Below are 19,703 nucleotides of genomic sequence, written 5' to 3'. Positions count from 1 at the left end.
TGGTTTTATTTCAAACTAGGCTGCTGGCTTTAAAAGGGAATTTGAGGATTTGTGGAGGATAGGTCTCTCAGTGGCTATTTAGTAGGGTTGCCAGGTCCCTCTTCGCCACCCAGGCAGAGCCTGAGGAGGGCAGGGTTTTGGGAGAGGAGGAACTTCAGTGCCATAGAGTCCAATTGCCAAAGCGGCCATTTTCCCCAGGGGAACTGATCTCTTATCGGCTGGAGATCAGTTTTAATAGCAGGAGATCTCCAGCTAGTACCTGGAGGTTGGCAACCCTACTATTTAGCCATGCTGATTGAAGGTCTCGCAGAGGCAGTAAACCTCTAAATCAGGGGTGTCAAACTCAATTATTACGAGGGCCGGATATGACATAAATGTCACTTGGTCGGGCCGGGCCGGGCCATTCCTCGCAGGCTGGATAAGAGCTCTTAAGGGGCTGGATCCAGCTCCTGGGCCATATGTTTGACACCCCTGCTCTAAATACCACTGCTGGGAGGCAGCATCAGGGGAAGGCTTTGACCATTTTATGTATTTATTTACATAGTTTTCTCACTTGGACACACTTGATTCATTACAGCAGAGTCAGTACAATCGACAGGATTGGACATTCAGCGACCAATGCCATATAGGAATTAGGGTTGTAGAACCAACCAAAACGTCTAAAAGTGGAACTGAAGAAAAGCCTTATAAGGGTGCTTTCATACATGCAGAATAATGCACGTTCACAGTGCATTCCTGAGCGGAATGCCTGTGCCGGGCTTAGGAGGCAACGCAGCGGCGCTGCCGCCTCCTGGCACAAAAAAATCTGTGCAACCTGCATAGGGTTGCAAGGGAGATACGCCACCTCAAAGGCCCTCCAGGGTAACTGGTTGGTCACTGTGTTAAACAGGATGCTGGAGCAGGTGGACCACTAGTCTGATATAGCAGGGCTCTTCTTTACCAGCTGAAATTTCTGAGTTGTCTTCAAGAGCAGACCCATGTAGTGGTTTTGGCCCAGCACCTCTCAAAAGAAATCTCAATCGTTGTACTGTTGATATTTGGCTCTTTTGACTAATGAGTTTGCCGACCCCTGCCCCAGGCTTTTAATTAAGGGGTTGATTTTTAACACAATTTTAGTGTGGAAACTGTTATTTTAAGCTGTCGGTGATCTGTTTTTATGGTCTGATTTTATGCTGGGCTGGGTTGCTTTTTTAAAAAATGCTGGATTTTTAACATAAGAAAGACCCTGCCGGATCAGACCCAGGCCCGTCAAGTCCAGCAGTCTGTTCACACAGCAGCCTACCAGGTGCCTCTAGGAAGCCCCCAAGCTGGACGAGTGCTGCAGCATCCTCCTGCTTGTGTTCCAAAGCACCTAATATAATAGGCCTGCTTCTCTGAGACTGGGGAGAATAGGTATGCATCATGACTAGTATCCTTTTTGACTAGTAGCCATGGATACCCCTCTCCTCAATGAACATGTCCACTTCCCTCTTAAAGCCACCCAAGTTAGCAGCCATCACCACATCCTGGGGCAGGGAGTTCCACAATTTAACTATGCGTGTTCTGGAATATTGTCTGCTAGTTGATTCAGAGTGGGTACATAGAGAGAATTTCTTTATTTGCAGAAGTCATTAGCACTGGTGGAGAAGAGAGTTGCAGTAACAGCACACCTGTTAGTGGTTCTCCACATACACACACAACCACGGACCTTTTACACAGGCTGACGTTCCTTTAACACAGATCCTTCCACCCCAAGGTGTCCCCTGGATGGTGGATGGGGACGGAGCCATCTCCTGCATCCCGTAGGCAACCACCGGCTACCCTCAGGTAAATTCATCGGTCCTTACGTGGCAAACGTAATGAGGGGGTGAGGAGCTGGAAGTCAAGAGCTGTGAAGGGAGGTGTTTGAAGGGGAAAGAAACTAGGTTAATCTGGGGGGGGTGTTCTTAGATACAATAGAAGGAGCGAGATGATGAGGGAGGAACCTGGAGACGAACGCTTTCGAAAGCTGCGTACCTTGAATTTTTTTTGTGTTCTTGTCTTTTTAGTTGCAGGAATAAAGAGTAACGTGGAGCCCTTCGGGTGCTGGAGGCTGAGGTCAGTACATGGGGGGACGTTTGTATGTGGGGAAGGCCGTGTCTTGTGTTACCTGTTAGCTCAGAGGTCCCCAACCTTTTGGAACCTACGGGCACCTTTGGGATTCTGAAACCGCTACAAAACGGCTGCCACAAATTGCCTGCTGGGGAAAGGAAGGCGGCGGCTCAGATTTTAAAAAAGCTTGATTTTATTAGATCACAATAGTATGCGCAATAGAGCATTGAGAGATTGTTGTTGTTGTTGTTTTTATAAAAAAATTATTGGGTTTTTAGGATACAGAATAAAAAGGGAAGTGGGGAGGGGAATGGGGAAGCAAAAAATTGGTTTCTGTGTCCAAGTGTTTTCAATACATTTGTTGCCATTTAACATATTATGCACTCATAAAAACTAAAATAAGCAGTACACTATAGCTTTATCACAATCACACATGTAACTTTCTACCATAAAAAAACATTTCTAGATTTGATTAGTAATCTCATGGTTAATATAGATGTTTGATTATATCCTTATGCGTATTTGTCATAGAACGGTTGCCATTTACCCCCAAAAAATCATCTAGTGGTGGTTTCTCTATCAAACAAGTTAATTTTGCCATTGAAGCTAAATCAAATACTTTTTGAATCTTTTGGGGCATTTTTTGAATTGCAGTTACTAAAAACTTTTAACTCAAAACAAAAGACCAGTTTTTACACAATTAAAACGTTTTACCGGTAAGAAAAGCAGACAGACTACATAGGACCTGCATTTGTAATGCCCAGTAAGTGTTAAAGGGGACGTTTCCTTTATACAATCTGTGGGCGAAAACGCACGGTCGCTTTAGCCTCCTTTATTCCATTTCAGCCAGGATTCAGCCAGGATCAAACGCATGCGTTTTCGCCAAACTGCGTTCGATCCTGGCTGAATCCTGGCTGAAACAGGGAATAAAGGAGGCTAAAGCAACTATGTGTTTTTGTCCTGTGTGTATCAACTTGTCCCTCAGTTAAAGTGTTTGCCTATATCCTATCTTAGGTGGAGCTTCACAGCCAGCAATAGAGCTGACCATATGCCAATGCTTTAAAATGATTCTTTTTATTCCTCCTGCTAGGGGAGTATATTGTAAAGAGGTTGCCAGTCTTTTATCATCAGATTTTCTAGTGTTGAAAAGCATTGAACGATCACACTTATTAACCTTCATTTTGGCTCTATTTAAGACTTCTCTAGGATATCCTCTTGCGAGCAAGATGTGGTTAAGAGAGCAGGCAGCTATGTCAAAATCCCTTCTGCAAGTGGAATTCCTTTTTAACCGTAATAATTGACTGCAGGACAAGTTATTTCTTAAGTGTGCCGGGTGGAAGGAATCATAATGTAGTAACTCTGCTCTATCGGTGTTTTTCTTGTATGGTCCTACAATAAGTCTACGGCTTGCATTTACCCAAATCTTAATATTTAGAAAGGAAATAGATTCCAAACTAACCTTACCTTCAAACTGCAGGTTACTATCTATAGTGTTAATCCATGTAAAAAAAAAAATATTGTAACTAGCTAAATTGTCAAAAATAAAAAATAAATCATCTATATATCTCCTGTAAAATAAAATTTATGGTAAGAACTAATTATGTGAGAAAATATGTGACTGTTAAAAAAAATCATGTAAATGTTCGCAATGGATGCTGACCTGGTTGCAAAAAACTTCCTTTAACCTGTTTGCAAAAAATCTCCTTAAACCAAAAAAAAAAAAAGTGTTCAAAAACCCAACCCAACAAATCCATCAAAAAATATGTAAGGGGAGGTATTTTCGGTTCTACTATCCAGTAGGTCCTTGATGAGGGTCCTAACCTCTGTTAAGGGCACATTTGTATAAAAAAAATTTTTACGTCCGGGGTTGCGAATACAGCACCGGCAGGAATGTAAAAGTTTTCAGCCATATGATGTTGTACAGTGAGCAAAGTCGGAGAGGGTAGCCATGTTGGACTGCAGTAGAACAACTGGATGTGAGTCCAGTAGCACCGTAGAGACCATCCAGATTTCAGGGCATGAGCGTTCAAGCGTCAAAGCTCTGTCGAAGGTAGGTTTTGTTGGTCTTTAAGGTGCTACTGGACTCGAAATCTAGTTACAGTGAGCATTGTTTGAAAAAAGAAGCGATAGGATGTTGGGTGGCGAGGGTCAACAGTGTAGTTGAGTTCCAACGGAGATAACAAGATTTTGTTTCCCCTCTCTCTCAGGGCTGCCAGCCTTGATGAAGGAGACAAGGCCAAATGCTCGTCTGGGCTCCCCCTTCAAGGACTCCCTAGAACATCTTGGAGAAGGCTGTCTTCCGTAAAGGAATTGTTTTACAGAGAAAAGACAATGCACGTTTGTACAATTTATGTTTCGGACTTTTCCAAGTGAATTTTTCTAAGTTAGTTTTTCCAAGGTGCTCTTCTACCTTCCTTTTTTTTTTGTATTAAAAAAATAAATGGTGTGTGGTTTTTTCCCCCTCCAGTTTAACTTATTTAGTGGGCATTTCCCCCCTCCCAGTTCTGTTTTCCCACTTTCCTGTTACCCTCTTTCCAACACTGCTGGTGACGTCACTCCATTTCTCTGCATTACCACTGACAGAATGTTAGCATTACTTTCAATGGGAGCTTTGCGAACCTCACCCACGCACACAGGATGTAGGAATCTGACTGACCTCATAAGAACATAAGAAAGGCCATTCTGGATCAGACCAAGGTCCGTCAAGACCAGCAGTCTGTCAAGACCACACAGGTCCAGCCTCTAGGAAGCCCACAAACAAGACAACTGCAGCAGCAATTGTCCTGCATGTGTTCCATGGCACCTAATGTAATAGGCATACCCCTCTGATCCTGGAGAAAATAGGGATATATCATGACCTGCATCCATTTTGACTAGTAGCCATGGATAGCCCCATCCTGCTTAATAATATAAAGAAAGCTCTGTTGGATCAGACCAAGGCCCATCAAGTCCAGCAGTCTGTTCACACAGTGGCCAACCAGGGGCCTCTAGGAAGCCCACAAGCAAGATGACTGCAGCAGCAGCATCCTGCCTGTGTTCCACAGCACCTAATATAATGGGCGTGCTCCTCTGATCCTGGAGAAAATAGGGATGTATCACGACTAGTGGCCATTTAGACTAGTAGCCATGGATAGCCCCATCCTCCTTAAGAACATATGGAAAGCCCTGTTGAATCAGACCAAGGCCCACCCAGTCCAGCAGTCTGTTCACACAGTGGCCAACCAGGTGCCTCCAGGAAGCCCACAAGCAAGACGACTGCAGCAGCATTTATCCTGCCTGTGTTCCACAGCACCTAATATAACAGGCCTGCTCCTCTGATCCTGGAGAGAATAGGTATGCATCATGACTGGCATCCATTTTGACTAGCAGCCATGGATAGCCCTCTCCTCCATGAACATGTCCACTCACCTCCTCCTTCCATATGAACCTGTCTTCATCAGAGGTCCTGTCCTGGATGGCCCCACTATTGGAGTCTGGACTGGTGCAGACTAGTGACAGGGCCTTCTCTTTGGTGGCGCCTCAGCTTTGAAAGCCCTGGCCAGAGTGGTGCAGGGTAGCCTGATCTCGTCAGTTCTTGGAAGCTAAGCGTGGTCAGCCCTGGTTAGTAATTGGATGGGAGACCACCGAGGCAGTCCTCGGTCGCTATGCAGAGGAAGGCAATGGCGCACCGCCTCTGTTAGTCTCTTGCCTTGAACACCCTAACTGGGTTGCCATAAGCCGACTGCAACGGCACTTTACAAATGAGACTCTGGAAATCCCTGCAAGAGATTTTGTTCGGTGCCTTCCCTTCCCCACTTTCGACAGCAAGTGAAAACAGTTGTACTTTGTCAAGCAATTTTAAGGAGGTGGAGGAGGAGTTTTGGTTTGGTTTTTGAAGTAGACCCTGCTGCTATTGTACTGTGGTTTTCATTTGATGTTTTAGTTTTTGGTTGTATTTTTCTTGAGCGAACCTATTAGCATAAGTTTTATTACATATGTTATAGAAAACAAACATTTCTATATAACATGCGCCCTTTGAAATTCTATATTATTCCAACCTGCTGTTTTTGGAAATTGCAAGAAAAATATGACCCTGAAGTCTAGGAAGAGCTGAGCTTGCAAACTGGGAATTGATTCCAGAATCAACCAGAAGGCAGAAACTTATGCCAAATCTCAGCTGGAATTCAGTTTGGGGACTATTGTAATTCTGGTTTATAAAACTATGTGTAACAAAAATTGAATCTTTGCTGGCTGAGATTATAACAGATCTGCACGGAAGGTACCATTTAAATGTAGTCCCATAGTTGCAGGAAGAATTTACCCATCTGGTGTTCCACATTTAAGAACATAAGAAAAGCCCTGCTGGATCAGACCCAGGCCCATCAAGTCCAGCAGTCTGCTCACACCATGGCCAACCAGGTGCCTCCAGGAAGCCCACAAGCAAGATGACCGCAGCAGCAGCATCCTGCCTGTGTTCCTCAGCACCTCATATAATAGGCCTGCTCCTCTGATCCTGGAGAGAATAGGTACGCATCATGACTAGTAGCCATTTTAACTAGTAGCCATGGATAGCCCTCTCCTCCATGAACATGTCAACTCCCCTCTTAAAGCCTTCCAAGTTGGTAGCCCTCACCACCTCCTGGGGCAGGGAGTTCCACAATTTAACTCTTTCTTGTGACTTTGAAACACTCTCTTCAAAAACACCTTATCTCTCAGCTTAAATAAAAACCACAAATTAGTTAACTATTTCTTGTGACTTTGCCTCTTCTGGAAGAATCTCTGTTGGCTTGCGGGGAATTAATATCTTTAGAGAATTTGAGAGATATATAGTGAACATGGAAATGGCTGGAGATGGGTTTAATGGATGGAGAAAGATCATGGAATTATTTTTAAAACACAATCAACCAGTAATGATACCTGGGAATAAAAATTCAAACGTGGGATATCTATTTTCAGTCAGTAACAGACTTGGAGAGGGTCGTTGGGAGGAGCTGTACAAGTATGTATCTTTGAAGAACCCTTGAATAGGCTAAATACCTTTGATCAGAAAAACTTCTTGCTTCGATGTAGGTTTCCCTTCCAATCTTTGCCTAATGAAATCTCAAAAGCTAAGCTGAAAGAGTGGAATGATACAGTGCTAGATCAAACAAGAATTCGAGGACTGCATGATGTGTTGAGAAACCGACTGGAAAGATTGTTCTTCCTTTCTATTACCATGCATTATTTGTTCTTGCCACCTCTCTCCTATGGCGGGGGTTCCAAAAATTTGATAGGGGGCATTTGAACAAAGGTCTTTTCAAAATCCCTTTGAAATGTGTATTATTGGAAGTCAGCAATGTGAGAATGTGCAATACAACATTAGGCGGAGTTTGCTAAAAAGTTGGAGCACGCTTAAATTTAAAGTAGGTCTTTTCTCACATATTTTCCCCAGGAGATTTCAACAAATAATAGTGTAGGATATTGTAAATGATTTTTCTAAATGGATGTGGCTCAGTGGAAGGTCTCAGGTTCAGTCCCCGGCATCTCCTCTTAAAGGGACTAAGCAAGTAGGTGATGTGAAAGACCTCCGCCTGAGACCCTGGAGAGCCACTGCCAGTCTGAGTAGACAGTATCGACTTTGATGGACCGAGGGTCTGGTTCAGTAGAAGGCAGCTTCATGTGTTCATTACCAATAACTGATACCATGATTTAAAAAATTGTAGTAAGTTGGCATTGCACAATAATGGGATTATGCCATTATGTTATATTTTTCATCAGAGGCATGATGAAGTGTCAAGGTAAGAAGTAAAATGTCTGGGAATTTGGGGTGGGTGGGGAGTTACTCTTTCACGGTCCCTGTGTATTGCACTGTTGATCGCCTGTGTGTGTACACAGAGCTTTGATGCAGAGCCGGCTTTTAAGTGTGAAAATCTTCTCCCCTCAGAGGATTGTGTCTTCCCATTCTGCTCTTTTTCAGCTACTACAACAGCAGCTTCTAGAACACTCTCTTCAAAAAACGCCTTCTCTCAGCTTAAATAAAAACCACAAATTAGATGGGAGACCACCAAGGAAGTCCAAGGTTGCTACGCAGAGGCAGGCCCTGGCCAAAACCACCTCTGAATGTCTCTTGCCTTGAAAACCCTCCGGGGAGTCCATAAGTCAGCTGAGACTTGGCGACACTTTCCACCATCGCCAAAGACGGAACGTAAGATCTTACAATTAAGGATTTGTCAGTAGTGCATCGTATAGTCATACATTATGACAATTTTAAAAACTATACAATAAAACTATATACCATATGTGGGTGTGTGCGTGTTAAGTGCCATCAAGTCGCTTCCAATTTATGGCGACCCTGTGAATTAATGTCCGCCAAAACGTCCTGTCGTTAACAGCCTTGCTCAGGTCTTGCAAATTGAGGTCCGTGGCTTCCTTTATAGAGTCAATCCATCTCTTGTTGGGTCCTCCTCTTCTCCTGCTGCCTTTGACTTTTCCTAGCATGGCTGGCTTTTCCAGTGACTCTTGTCTTCTCATAATGTGACCAAAGTACGACAGGCTCAGTTGAGTCATTTTAGCTTCCAGGGACAGTTCAGGCTTGATTTGATCTAGAACCCACTGATTTGTTGTTTTGGCAGTCCAGAGTATCCGTAACACTCTCCTCCAACACCACATTTCAAAGGAATCTACTTTCTTCCTGTCAGCTTTCTCCACTGTCCAACTTTCACACCTATACATGGTAATGAGGAATACTATGGCATGAATTGATCTTAGTCGCCAGCAACACATCCTTACTGTTAAGAATCTTTTCTAGCTCCTTCATAGTTGCCCTTCCAGTCTCAGTCTCCTTTTGACTTCTTTGTTGCAGTCTCTTTTTTGGTTGATGACGGAGTCAAGGAATAGAAAGTCTTGAAAAATTTCAAATTTCTTATTGTCAACCAGTAGTCATTACTTTTGTCTTCTTGATGTTCTGCTGTAGTCCTGCTTTGGCACTTTCTGCTTTAATCTTCAGTAGTCATTCCAAGTCTTCATTATTTTCTGCCAGCAATGTGGTGTCATCTGCATATCTCAAATTGTTTATGTTCCAACAATTTTTACGCCGCTTTCTTCTAAATCTAATCCAGTTTTCCTTATGATATATTCTGCATACAGATTGAACAGAGAGATAAAATACATCCTTGTCTGACACCTTTGCCAATTGGAAACCATTCTGTTTCTCCATATTCTGTCCTAACAGTAGCCTCTTGTCCAGAGTACAGGTTGTGGATCAAAACAATCAGATGTTGTGGCATACCCATTTCTTTTAAAACCAACCATATCTTTTCATGATACACACAGTCAAAAGCTTTGCTGTAATCTATGAAACACAAACTGATTTTCTTCTGAAATTCACTCATATGCTTCAGTAATCTCTGTAAAGTTGCAATGTGATTTCTAGTGCCTCTTCCTTTTCTGAATCCAGCTGGAACATCAGGCATTTCTTGTTCCATATATCATAACAGTGTTTGTTGTTAGATTTTGAGCATCATTTTATTTGCATGAGAAATTAATGGTATGGTCCAATAGTTGCTGCAGTCTTTGACATCTCCTTTTTTTGGAACTGGAATGTAAATAGAGCATTTTCAATCTGTGGACCATTGTTTTGTTTTCTATATTTGTTGGCATGTTCTTGTTAAGATTTTGATGGACTCCATTTCTGTGACTTCGAATGATATCCCATCTACTCTGGTAATTTCTCCCAGTTGCTGTCAATGCAGCTTTTACCGCTTTCTAAAACTAGGTTCTTCTTCAAAAGTTTCTTCTTGGAAGGAATCCATCATCCTTGAATCTCTTCTGTATAGTTCTTCAGTGTATTGTTCCCATGTTTTCTTTATTTTGTCCTGTTCACATGATGTATTTCCATGTTGATCTTTCAGCATGCCTAACCGTGCTTTAAATTTCCTTTGATTTCTTGGATCTTGTGGAACAGATCTCTTGTTCTTCCTTTTTTGTTGTTCTATTTCTTTACCCTCATTATTATAATAGTTTTCTTTGTCTCTACGTGCCAGTCACTAGAATGCTGCATTTAGACTCGATTCTGTTTCTGTCACCTGTTACTTTTGCTTTTAATCTATTTTTAGCAATTTTAAGAGTTGATCAGTCATCCACTGAAGCTTTTCATTTCTTTTGGCAACAGGAATAGTCTTCCTTGATAATACCTCTGATTTCAACACATAGGACTTCTGGTTCACATTCACTTGAACTTAGTAATGCAAATCTATTCTTTACATGGTCTTTATCTTCAGGAGTGTTGTTTAGTTTTCATTGAGGCACTATGAATGCTTTTTGTGTTTTTCATCTGCTTTATTCTAATTTTCAATATTAACAATTCATAGTCTGTACCACAATTGGCTTCTGGTCTTGTTTTAGCAGAGAGAGTAGATCTTCATCTTTTGCTTCCAATTAAGTGATCTATTTGATTTCTATATTGGCCATCCAGTGATGTCCATATATACAATCATCTGTTTGGTTGCCTGAAACATGTGTTCGCAATAAACGAATTGTTGTCTTCACAGAATTCTGAGTCACTTCCCTGCTTCGTTTTATGCTCCCAGCCCAATATTCCAAAAATATTTGATTCTGCTTTGTTTCCTACTTTTGCGTTCCAGTCACCTGTGATTATCAGCACCTCTTTAGGTGTGTGATCAATTTCTTCCTGGGCACCTGCATAAAAGCTTTCAATTTCTTCCTCAGCAGCCCTTCTAGTTGGGGCATAAACTCGAATGATGGTTATGTTGATAGGCCTTCCATGAAGTCTGACTGAAAATGTTTGGTCAAACTTTGCATTATAGCCCCTGACTGCCTGTGCCACATCTTGCCTCACTATTAGAGCACCTCCATTTCTTCTGTGTTTGTCATTTCCAGTGTGAAACACTTAGTAATTTCCTGCTGAAAATGACCTGATACAGTCCACTTTGGTTCACTCACTCCCAGGTTTGCAATGTTTAAATGTTCCATTCCTTGTTTTATGATTTCAAGCTTACCTTGATTCATATTTCTCACATTCCATGTTCATATTATATGCATCGAGCAGGCTTGGACTTTCCCTTTGCATCCATTCGTGCCAATAACTGAACATCCTTTTCGCTTTAGCCCATTTGTGCCATCAAAAATATCGCTATTCGTAGTTGTCCTCAGCTCTTCCTCGGTAGCTGATTGCTATCTGGCCTGGGGTTTCTGTCTTCCAGCACTATATCTTTTTTGTTTTGGATTGTCTCGTCATAGGGTTTTTGAGGTAAGAGATGATCAGAAGTGGTTTACCATTCCCGCCTTCTGCGCAGTACTAACCAGGGTTAGCTAGAGTGGCCCTGCTGTTGTCTATGAAAGATCCTCTGCCAGTGTCCCCTTCCACTACTGCTACTGCCCAGTAGCTAGCCTTCAAGGATTCCTCCACCTCCCATCACCACTGGAACTATTTGTTCTTTTCCGTTGATGTGGCTGTTGATTCATGAAGGTGGTGGAAGCGTCTTAGACTGGTGTCTCAGCTGAGACCATTCCACCTTGAGTGACTCGGCTAGGAGTTATCCTCTTGACAGAGTCTAAAGGTCTTATGATATTCCTCTCAGCTTAGCTGACACACACAAACCTCCTCACCATGTTAAAGTATGCATCCAAGAAGGGGGGATTAATGGATAGATGGATAGATAGATCCAATATCCTAAAATTTAGATGGTCTTATACCATATTCTTTCAGCGTTTGTGCATATGAAATAAAGGGAACCATTTTTCTAAGGAGTTTGTGTCAAGATCTGTTTCACTATTATGATTTCCCACATTTCTGTATACCAGCTTCTGATGTTAGGGGGGGAAATTTCCCCTTCCAACTTTTAGCCACTAGGAATTTGGTTGCTGTTAATAATAGTACAATGAGTTATCTTCTAATTTGAAATATTGTTTTATTGTCTAAAACTCCTATTGTCTAAAACTTTCCCCTAGATTTACTTTGGGTCATAGGAAAATGGAACCAGTTTTGCCACTCTTCTTCCAGCAAGACAATGGATATTGACTTGTAATATGATGTAGTTTGCTTGAGGTTTGGTGTCATCTAGTATACACTTTAAATGTAAGCTCTGTTATGTTAATAGAAGATGAAGTGAAAGGAGGTGAAGACCAAATGGAGGGCCACAATTAAGGATTTACTTGTGAGACAAAATCTCTTTCCCATTTAGATATGTATCCTGGATTTTCTGCCCATATATGTTCTCCTAAAATTTTATATACAGGTTGAGTATTTTTTATCCGGACATCCAATATTCAGACTGATCCGAAAACCAGACATTTTGAGCCGGCATGCAGGTCCTCAGCAGCGCCACTGACGGTTCAAAATTATTAAAAATATTGTTTAAAATTCAGGCTATGTGTATGAATAATAATATTAATAATAATAATAATAATAGTGCAGTCATAGATCGGAAAATATCATGTTACATTTCTATACTGCATTTCTAAAACTTAAAATCTTGCATATCAAGAATTGCAAACAAAACAGATAAAATACTAATTAAACCAAATATAACAGTGTAAAACTTGGAGCAGTATTTCTATACTTACAATTCCTTATCCTTTCCAGCAACCCCTTTCTTGCTTCGTGCTTTTACCACACAAGCACAAAATTTGGCCACTTGTTTCAAGATTGTGGGATTTTCGCCAATTAATAACTTTTCCAGCCATACCCGCTTCAAACTTTCCGTGAATTTAGTTATTATAGGATAAAGTATATATAAAAGTGCATAAAGTATATATAAAACATACATGAATTTTGCGTTTAGACTTGGTTCCCATCCCCAAGATATCTCATTATGTAGATGCAAAAATTCCAAAATATTCCGAAATACAGAAAGATCTGAAATACGGACCGCTTCTGGTCCCACGCAGTCCAGATAAGGGATGCTCAATCTGTATAACTAGAGTTGCCAGCTCCAGGTTGGGAAACTCCAGGAGATTTGGGGATGGAGCCTGGGAAGGACGATGACCTCAGTGGGCAATGCTTTGGAGAAGGGGCTCTGTGACACTGTACCCCACAACGTTGTGTATTTGGGAAAAGGGCTCTGTTTGTTCATCTTCCCCTGATGGTTTTGAACCCGCAGGTTCCTGCTTCTGGGTGGCCATGCTGAACGGCAATGTGGTGGGCATCGTAGCCGCCCGAGGCAACGAAGAAGACAACACGCTGGAGCTGCGCCGGATGTCCGTCGACTCCAAGTACCGGGGGAAAGGGATTGCCAAAGCCTTGGGCCGCAAGGTGCTGGAGTTTGCCGTGATCAATAACTATTCCTCTGTCGTACTGGGAACCACAGCCGTGAAGGTGGCAGCCCACAAGTTGTACGAGTCTTTAGGATTCAAGCACGTGGGTGTGGTTGAACACTACACTCTGCCGGGGATGACGCATTCCCTACTCGAGCGAGTATTTTTCCAGCTTCGCTACCACCGCTACTGCCTGCAGCTGCGTGAGGAATAATAATGAAAACGCCTCTCGTTAATTTTGTTCCTCCCCAAAATCTTCTCTGGCTGTGTTTTGTGGGAGTTTTTGGTCATGGTTTGCAGTTTTCCTTTTTTGTTTTGTTTTTGTTTTTCTTCCTTTCATTTTGTTCATTTGCTTGTACAAACTAGGGTCCTCCTTTTCTGACACGCGAGTAGAACGATGGTGCTAAAGCTGGAGGTAAGACTGGCTGTCCTCGAGGCGTACAATTGTTCAGTAGCCTAGGCGGTCAGGGTGGGACTCTCCCTCTCCTTCTCATCTTATCTCACCCAGGTTATCTACATAAGCACAGAAACTTTAAATATGTAACAATACCGCTTGCCCGGTGTGTGTAAATAGTGTGTGCCCCCCTGCCCAAAATATCAAAAAAAATTAGTATTGATAGACTTAATGATACAGCTAAGTGCAGAGATTTAACTTGACCACATTGCTCAAATATTTTATGGACGAGTACACGGATTCATTTTACCGTTAACATACCTGCTAATAATACTGAAAGAAAATGTGAAAAACCTGCTTGCTCCAGTGCATGAAGAGGAAGTGTTTGCATGCCTATTCCAACACGCAGCACTTGCCAAGCGGGCACAGATGTTGCACTTTTTTGGATGCACCTCCGAAAGAATCCCGGTGCATCCAAGCATTGTGACTCATTCCTTTCTCCTCGTTTCCTTCCTAAGCCAGCAAATCGACTTGAAGCATTTTGAACCCTGAGCCCAATGTAACAAATGTAAATATGTATATACAACAACCTGCAGCCCTGTGCCAGACATCTATACCTGCTGTAGAATACCTTTGGGTTTCATCTGACCTTCACGTATGATTTTTAATTTATTATGATTATTTTATTTCCTCATGAAGTTCTAGCTTTTGCCGACTGGTTTAACTGAGGCGTAATGGGGCTTCGGTTTCTATGGCGACACACTCATATGCTAATTTGCGCACCAAAACTAAATGCTTCGGAAAAGCAATACGAGAAAAAGAGAAAGAAAGCGGAAGGCAGTGGGAGAAGCCGAGATGCTATTTTAAATCAGTCGCTAGCAGAGTAGTCGGCCTGCCCTGAAAAGTAGCGGCTGCTTTTAACGACGTCCAGTGCGCAAATTGCACAATACCATGCCTATAGCAATGCAACCTAGATCTGGCATGCGCCTGTACCCAGTCTGTATGTGAAGTGCCTGCCACCAAAGGGATAACCACGGTTACAGCTGCTTCTAGCTTGAAATGCCAATTTTATAGTTTATTTCAAGAAACAGCAACTTTGCATGTAGTATATCTTGACGGAAATCAGCAGATTTTACGTTTTTTTTTTTTAAAGATATATTAGAATCCCTAAGAACATTTCCAGTTGCACTTAATTTTGGGCGAGTCAAAGGATGCGCCTCTCGAGAGGAAACCCCCTTTAATATATTCCTTGTAAATAAAATATGATGGCAGTTAGGTAAGGCAGGGGAACATCTCTGAAGTTAAGAGAAGAGTGACCCTTTCCATGTCTGCTAAAGTCAAGAGTAGGGTTGCCAACTCCGGGCTAGGAATTTCCTGGTGATTTTAGGGGTGGAGCCTGGGGAGGCTGGGATTTGGGGGTGCAGGACCTCAATAGAGTATAATGTCGTAGACTCTACCCTCCAAAGCAGCCGTTTTCTGCAAGAAAACTGATATATGTTTGGTGATCAGTTGTAATTCCAGGAGATCCCCAGGCCCCTACTGGAAGTTGACAGCCCTACTCAAGAATAAATGACCCTGTCATCAGATGGAAACCTCCACATATAGTGTTCAAGAGATTTTGCAATGTGCAAACCAACTCTTGTGTTGCAATGCAGTGTTGCTGAAATTCAGCAGTTTGAAGACAAGAGTCGGATCTCTGACTGCTGGTAGAGATAAAAGATTCAGATCTCTGACTACTGATAGATACAAGAGTCGGATCTCTAACTACTGGCAGAGATACAAGATTCGGATCTCTGACTACTGGTAGATACAAGAGTCAGATCTCTGACAACTGGTAGATTATCCAGGCCTGCTCCTGAAACCAAACCGGTCAAGTCTCATTCAAGCACCAGGACAAAATTCTCAGCAATGCCCACAATATTCCTTTAGAGTGACTTGGAGGAGACTGAGAAACTCATCAAAGAGAGGTCTGTTGTTATGAAAGAGAAATCCCACGGCTCGACCAAGAGGTCGTGCAGGGAAGGCGCAGCAACGGCAGCCGCCGTGCGCAGTATAACAGCACAACCAAATAGGTGTACAAAATCCAAATTTTTTTTCTTTTTAATTACTTGATGCCCTGACAGTGCTGGTTTTCTTCTTGCCACAGTCTTTACCAACCATAAAAACGACAGCATCGACTCATGTCCCAGCAATAAAACAAATGGATTAGTAATATCAGTTGAATTTGGTTTATAGAATTTACCCGTTGGAACTGAGTGTGTGTTGGCGTGGGTGTGGAATGTATTTTTTTTAACTATTTCTATGCTGTACATTTCCCTGAAGTTGAAATGTGTATTGTTGGAAGGTGTAGGATAGAGGTGTATAGTGTACAGAAATTGGTATAATATTTTCTAGCTGTTTTCGGTGATTTCATTAATCTGCATAACACAGAATAATATTATAAAGTGTTAGGAGAAAGTGAAAAAAAAAACCTGCTTGTGCCTTTTAATTATTTTTTTGTTCCTCTGTTATCATTGCACTAAATTATTTATGGAGAACCAATAACAATATCTAGCCTGAAGGACCTGTGGATGGATGAGACATGAAGTCTAAATTGAATATTATTTTTACCTGAGGCACTTAAAGAACATGATAGGTTTTGATTCCTGTACCTTTGTAGTTTACCACTTTCTTATCTGAAAAGGCCCTCAGAATTCAAGCTCTACCATAGAAGTGTGTTGGTTAAATGCCAGAATACCTGTAAAGAGAGCATTTTGGAACAGGTTTTTGAAAATAGATGGTTTTCGAAGTGTTGTTTCTCTTGCTAGAGAAATGCAGGCAAGCGTCACCTCTCTCGTTAATCTATTCGTATCCCCAACTACATTTCTTTCACTTCTGTTTCCTTTTTTGGAAGCTGACTGTGATGTTCTGTCGCTGACATGGTACAGTCCTTTTAAGTGGAAAAGGCGTAGAAAAAGGATGGAGGCAGATGTGACTGTAGATTTTCTTTCAAACTAGAAACACTCCATAATTATTCTAAGCTGGTATTGGCCCATGGTAGGACTGTACCAGTCATTAGGGTAAAGAAAAGAAGGACCATCTTCTCTCTTTTTCTGCATCATGTCCAAAGTGTCGGGGAAGATGTGTAAATTATACTTTGAGCTGGAGCACAAAGGCCTTCAGAGGACAACGCGAAGGAAGCTTTCTTAAGCAAGTCAAGAAGTCTAAAAGGTCACAGGAAATATTATGCACAAAACTGGACACTATATGTACCTGTTTAAACCTGAATTAGAGATGTCTGAAAACAAAACCAAAAAAAGAGATAAATTAAGAGTGCTTCGTATCACAAGGCAACATCAGAAAAGAATGAGCATATCAGAAACCTGATGGATCCATGAGAAACAAGATTTCAGTTGTCCCTGGGCATGGATCTGTGAAAGGAAACAGAGTAGGTGGTGTAAAAAAAAAAAAAGCATAGTGTGCAGTGAGGAAATGAAGTTATCCATAGAGTCTTTGTTGGTAGAGATACAACATCAAAAGTATAACACAAAAATACCAGGGTTTTTTTCCCCATTGATGGCTGTGTTTCCTTCCTTTCATAGATTAAAGACGTAATGTCTGTTTATCTATGAAACCCAGCACGGTGTAGGGGTTAAGAGCAGTGGTTTGGAGCGGTAGACTCTGATCTGGAGAACCGGGTTTGATTCCCCGCTCCTACACATGAGTGGCGGACTCTAATCTGGAGAACCGGGTTGGTTTCCCCACTCCTACACACGAAGCCAGCTGGGTGACCTTGGGCTAGTCACAGCTCTCTTAGGGTTCTCTCAGCCCCACCTACCTCACAGGGTGTCTATTGTCAGGAGGGGAAGGGAGGGTGATTGTAAGCCGGTTTGATTCTCCCTTAAGTGGTAGAGAAAGTCGGCATAGAAAAACCAATTCTTCTTTGACCTTGTTAATTTATTGGTCCCACCACACTTACAGACTGTTAGTGGCATCGCACTGAGGCCTAAAGACATCGGTGTAGATGGGCTCGGTGGCCTTCATCTAAAGAAAGGCCATTGACAATTCTCCTAGAATAGGGTGCCATCAAAGGAAATTGATTGTTTCAGTGGAGATGCCATATTGTCGAAATCTCTGGAGGCTTTCGAAATGTTCCACCTATCAAGCAAAACTATTGTCTTTGTCTACAAGTGTCTAATTATCACCTTCTATAAGAGCAGGAGCTGAAGCCCAAGGTTTGGACCATCTACGGTGCAGGGAGCTTTGTAAAATGCTTTCATATACAGCTCATCAACTTTTTCCCTTTTGCTTATTTACTTCATTTAAAGATCACCTTTTTCATAGAGACTCAACTATTCTGTTCCCGTCTCTGATTCTTCGCCATCTTTAGCTGTGGAATATGCTTTTGGCCTGATGAATACCTCCTTCAATTCTGGATTCATCTCTGAATTCGAAAACCTTGGAGCGGCACGTCTTGCATCCATTGTTCTTATCGACATTCTCATTCAACCGATCCCGAGTTTTCCTCTCTTTTGAAAGCAGGAATGCTAATTGCCACGTTGCACGTGGCTTCTTCTCCAGTGGCCGCATGTGCCTGCCCACACTCGTTGGCGAGAATTAGTACTTCGCACAAGCAAAATGGGTGGTGTGCATTGTCCGTAATATTCCTGTACCACCCGTGAATATTGCCCAACGTATGCCTATCTTGATGTAGTTTTGTGTGTGTGTTAACCTACTGGAAAACTGAGTTAGTGTTAGTGAGCTCAAACTCACCGTGCTTTGAAAGGAATGGTCATTGGAAGCCAATAGTATAACAGCTTGAAAACATCAAAGTTTGTTCTAATGTGTGGTTTGCTGATTGTTCCACAGATCTTCATGAATTGAATTCAGTTTGTGTGTACAGGTCACTGTTGGATCATAAGCACAAACAGGAATGATACATAAGGTTCTCTCTTCTTCCAGAATCAAATGTAGTCTCGCTGATTCAGCAGTGACGGGATTATACTTTGTCAGTGTTCTAGCCATGAGAGTTGGCTCTATTTATTTATTAAAACATTTATATTCCACCTTTCCTCATGGTTCAAGGCGGCTGACAATAATAGTTAAAAACATTTTCAGTTAAAGCTAGGGCTGCGCCAGAAAACAAAATCGGTAAATTTCAGGTTTATTGGACCCAATTTTTTTCAGGGAACCCGAAATTAGCCAAGTACCCATATCGGTAAATGGGTATTCCAGCTTTTTAAAGGTTTTTCTGAAAGAAAATATTCAGGTCCATTTTAGCCTATGGACACTTTTTCCGAAGCTCCTGTGGCATTTTTAGAGGTGATGTTTCGCCACCTTCTTCATAGAAAAGTTTCTATTTGGTAACTCTACCTCTAAAAATACCCCTCAGGTCTCCTCAAAACAAAATTCTCACTTATTCTCTGATGTTAATATGGCCAGAATCAAGGATCGTATGCTTGCTTACTCTTTTTAAGCGAATCCTGAGATTACCAGAGAGCTGCCTGTTTAGTGCTTCCCTGAAAAAAATCATATTCCCCAAGCAGAAGCCAGGTATTTCTGATATAATCACAAATGGTTGTTTAGCTTGGATTTAAATTATTTAAAGGGGGGGAGATGAATTGCATGATACAAAACGTAGGGGTAAATCTCCATATACATTTGATGTATATGGGTAAGATAAAACCAAGTTCAGCACACAAACAGGTGAATTGAGCAAGATCTGAACTTCTTCTCTCTGAAATAACTGCCCTTTGAGATTTCCTAGCTTCACTAGATCATGTGTGAAACGTGTCTACATACATATCTAATATATTCATGAATTTCTGTAAGTAACCATGAAGGGATTAGGAACATTGTCCCTCCTTTCCTTTAGAGTCATGTTTAGAGTGTGTGCTTGTGTGTGCGTGCCTGCGTTTGTGCTGGTTTCTCTACCACGTGATCACAATGCTGTGCTTTCATCATGTGCCATTTGCTGTTAGGCTTGTTCAGGGGTGCCTGCTTGAATTTATGTATTTCTATAGAATTT

General features: G+C 41.9%; 1 protein-coding gene across 1 annotated transcript in view; it reads left to right on the top strand.

Annotated features, from left to right (window-relative positions):
- NAT8L (N-acetyltransferase 8 like) overlaps positions 1 to 13,516 on the top strand; it is a 40,871-nt gene extending 27,355 nt beyond the window's left edge. Inside the window, exon 3 of the mRNA XM_056848833.1 lies at positions 13,149 to 13,516. Within this exon, the coding sequence (XP_056704811.1) occupies positions 13,149 to 13,516 (368 nt within the window). The remainder of the gene's footprint in view (positions 1 to 13,148) is intronic.
- The last annotated feature ends 6,187 nt before the right edge of the window (positions 13,517 to 19,703 follow it).

Source organism: Euleptes europaea, chromosome 4 (assembly GCF_029931775.1).
Source record: "Euleptes europaea isolate rEulEur1 chromosome 4, rEulEur1.hap1, whole genome shotgun sequence".
Lineage (NCBI taxonomy): Eukaryota > Metazoa > Chordata > Lepidosauria > Squamata > Sphaerodactylidae > Euleptes > Euleptes europaea.
Note: the sequence above shows the minus strand (reverse complement) of the source record. Positions and strands in the feature narration are given on the sequence as shown.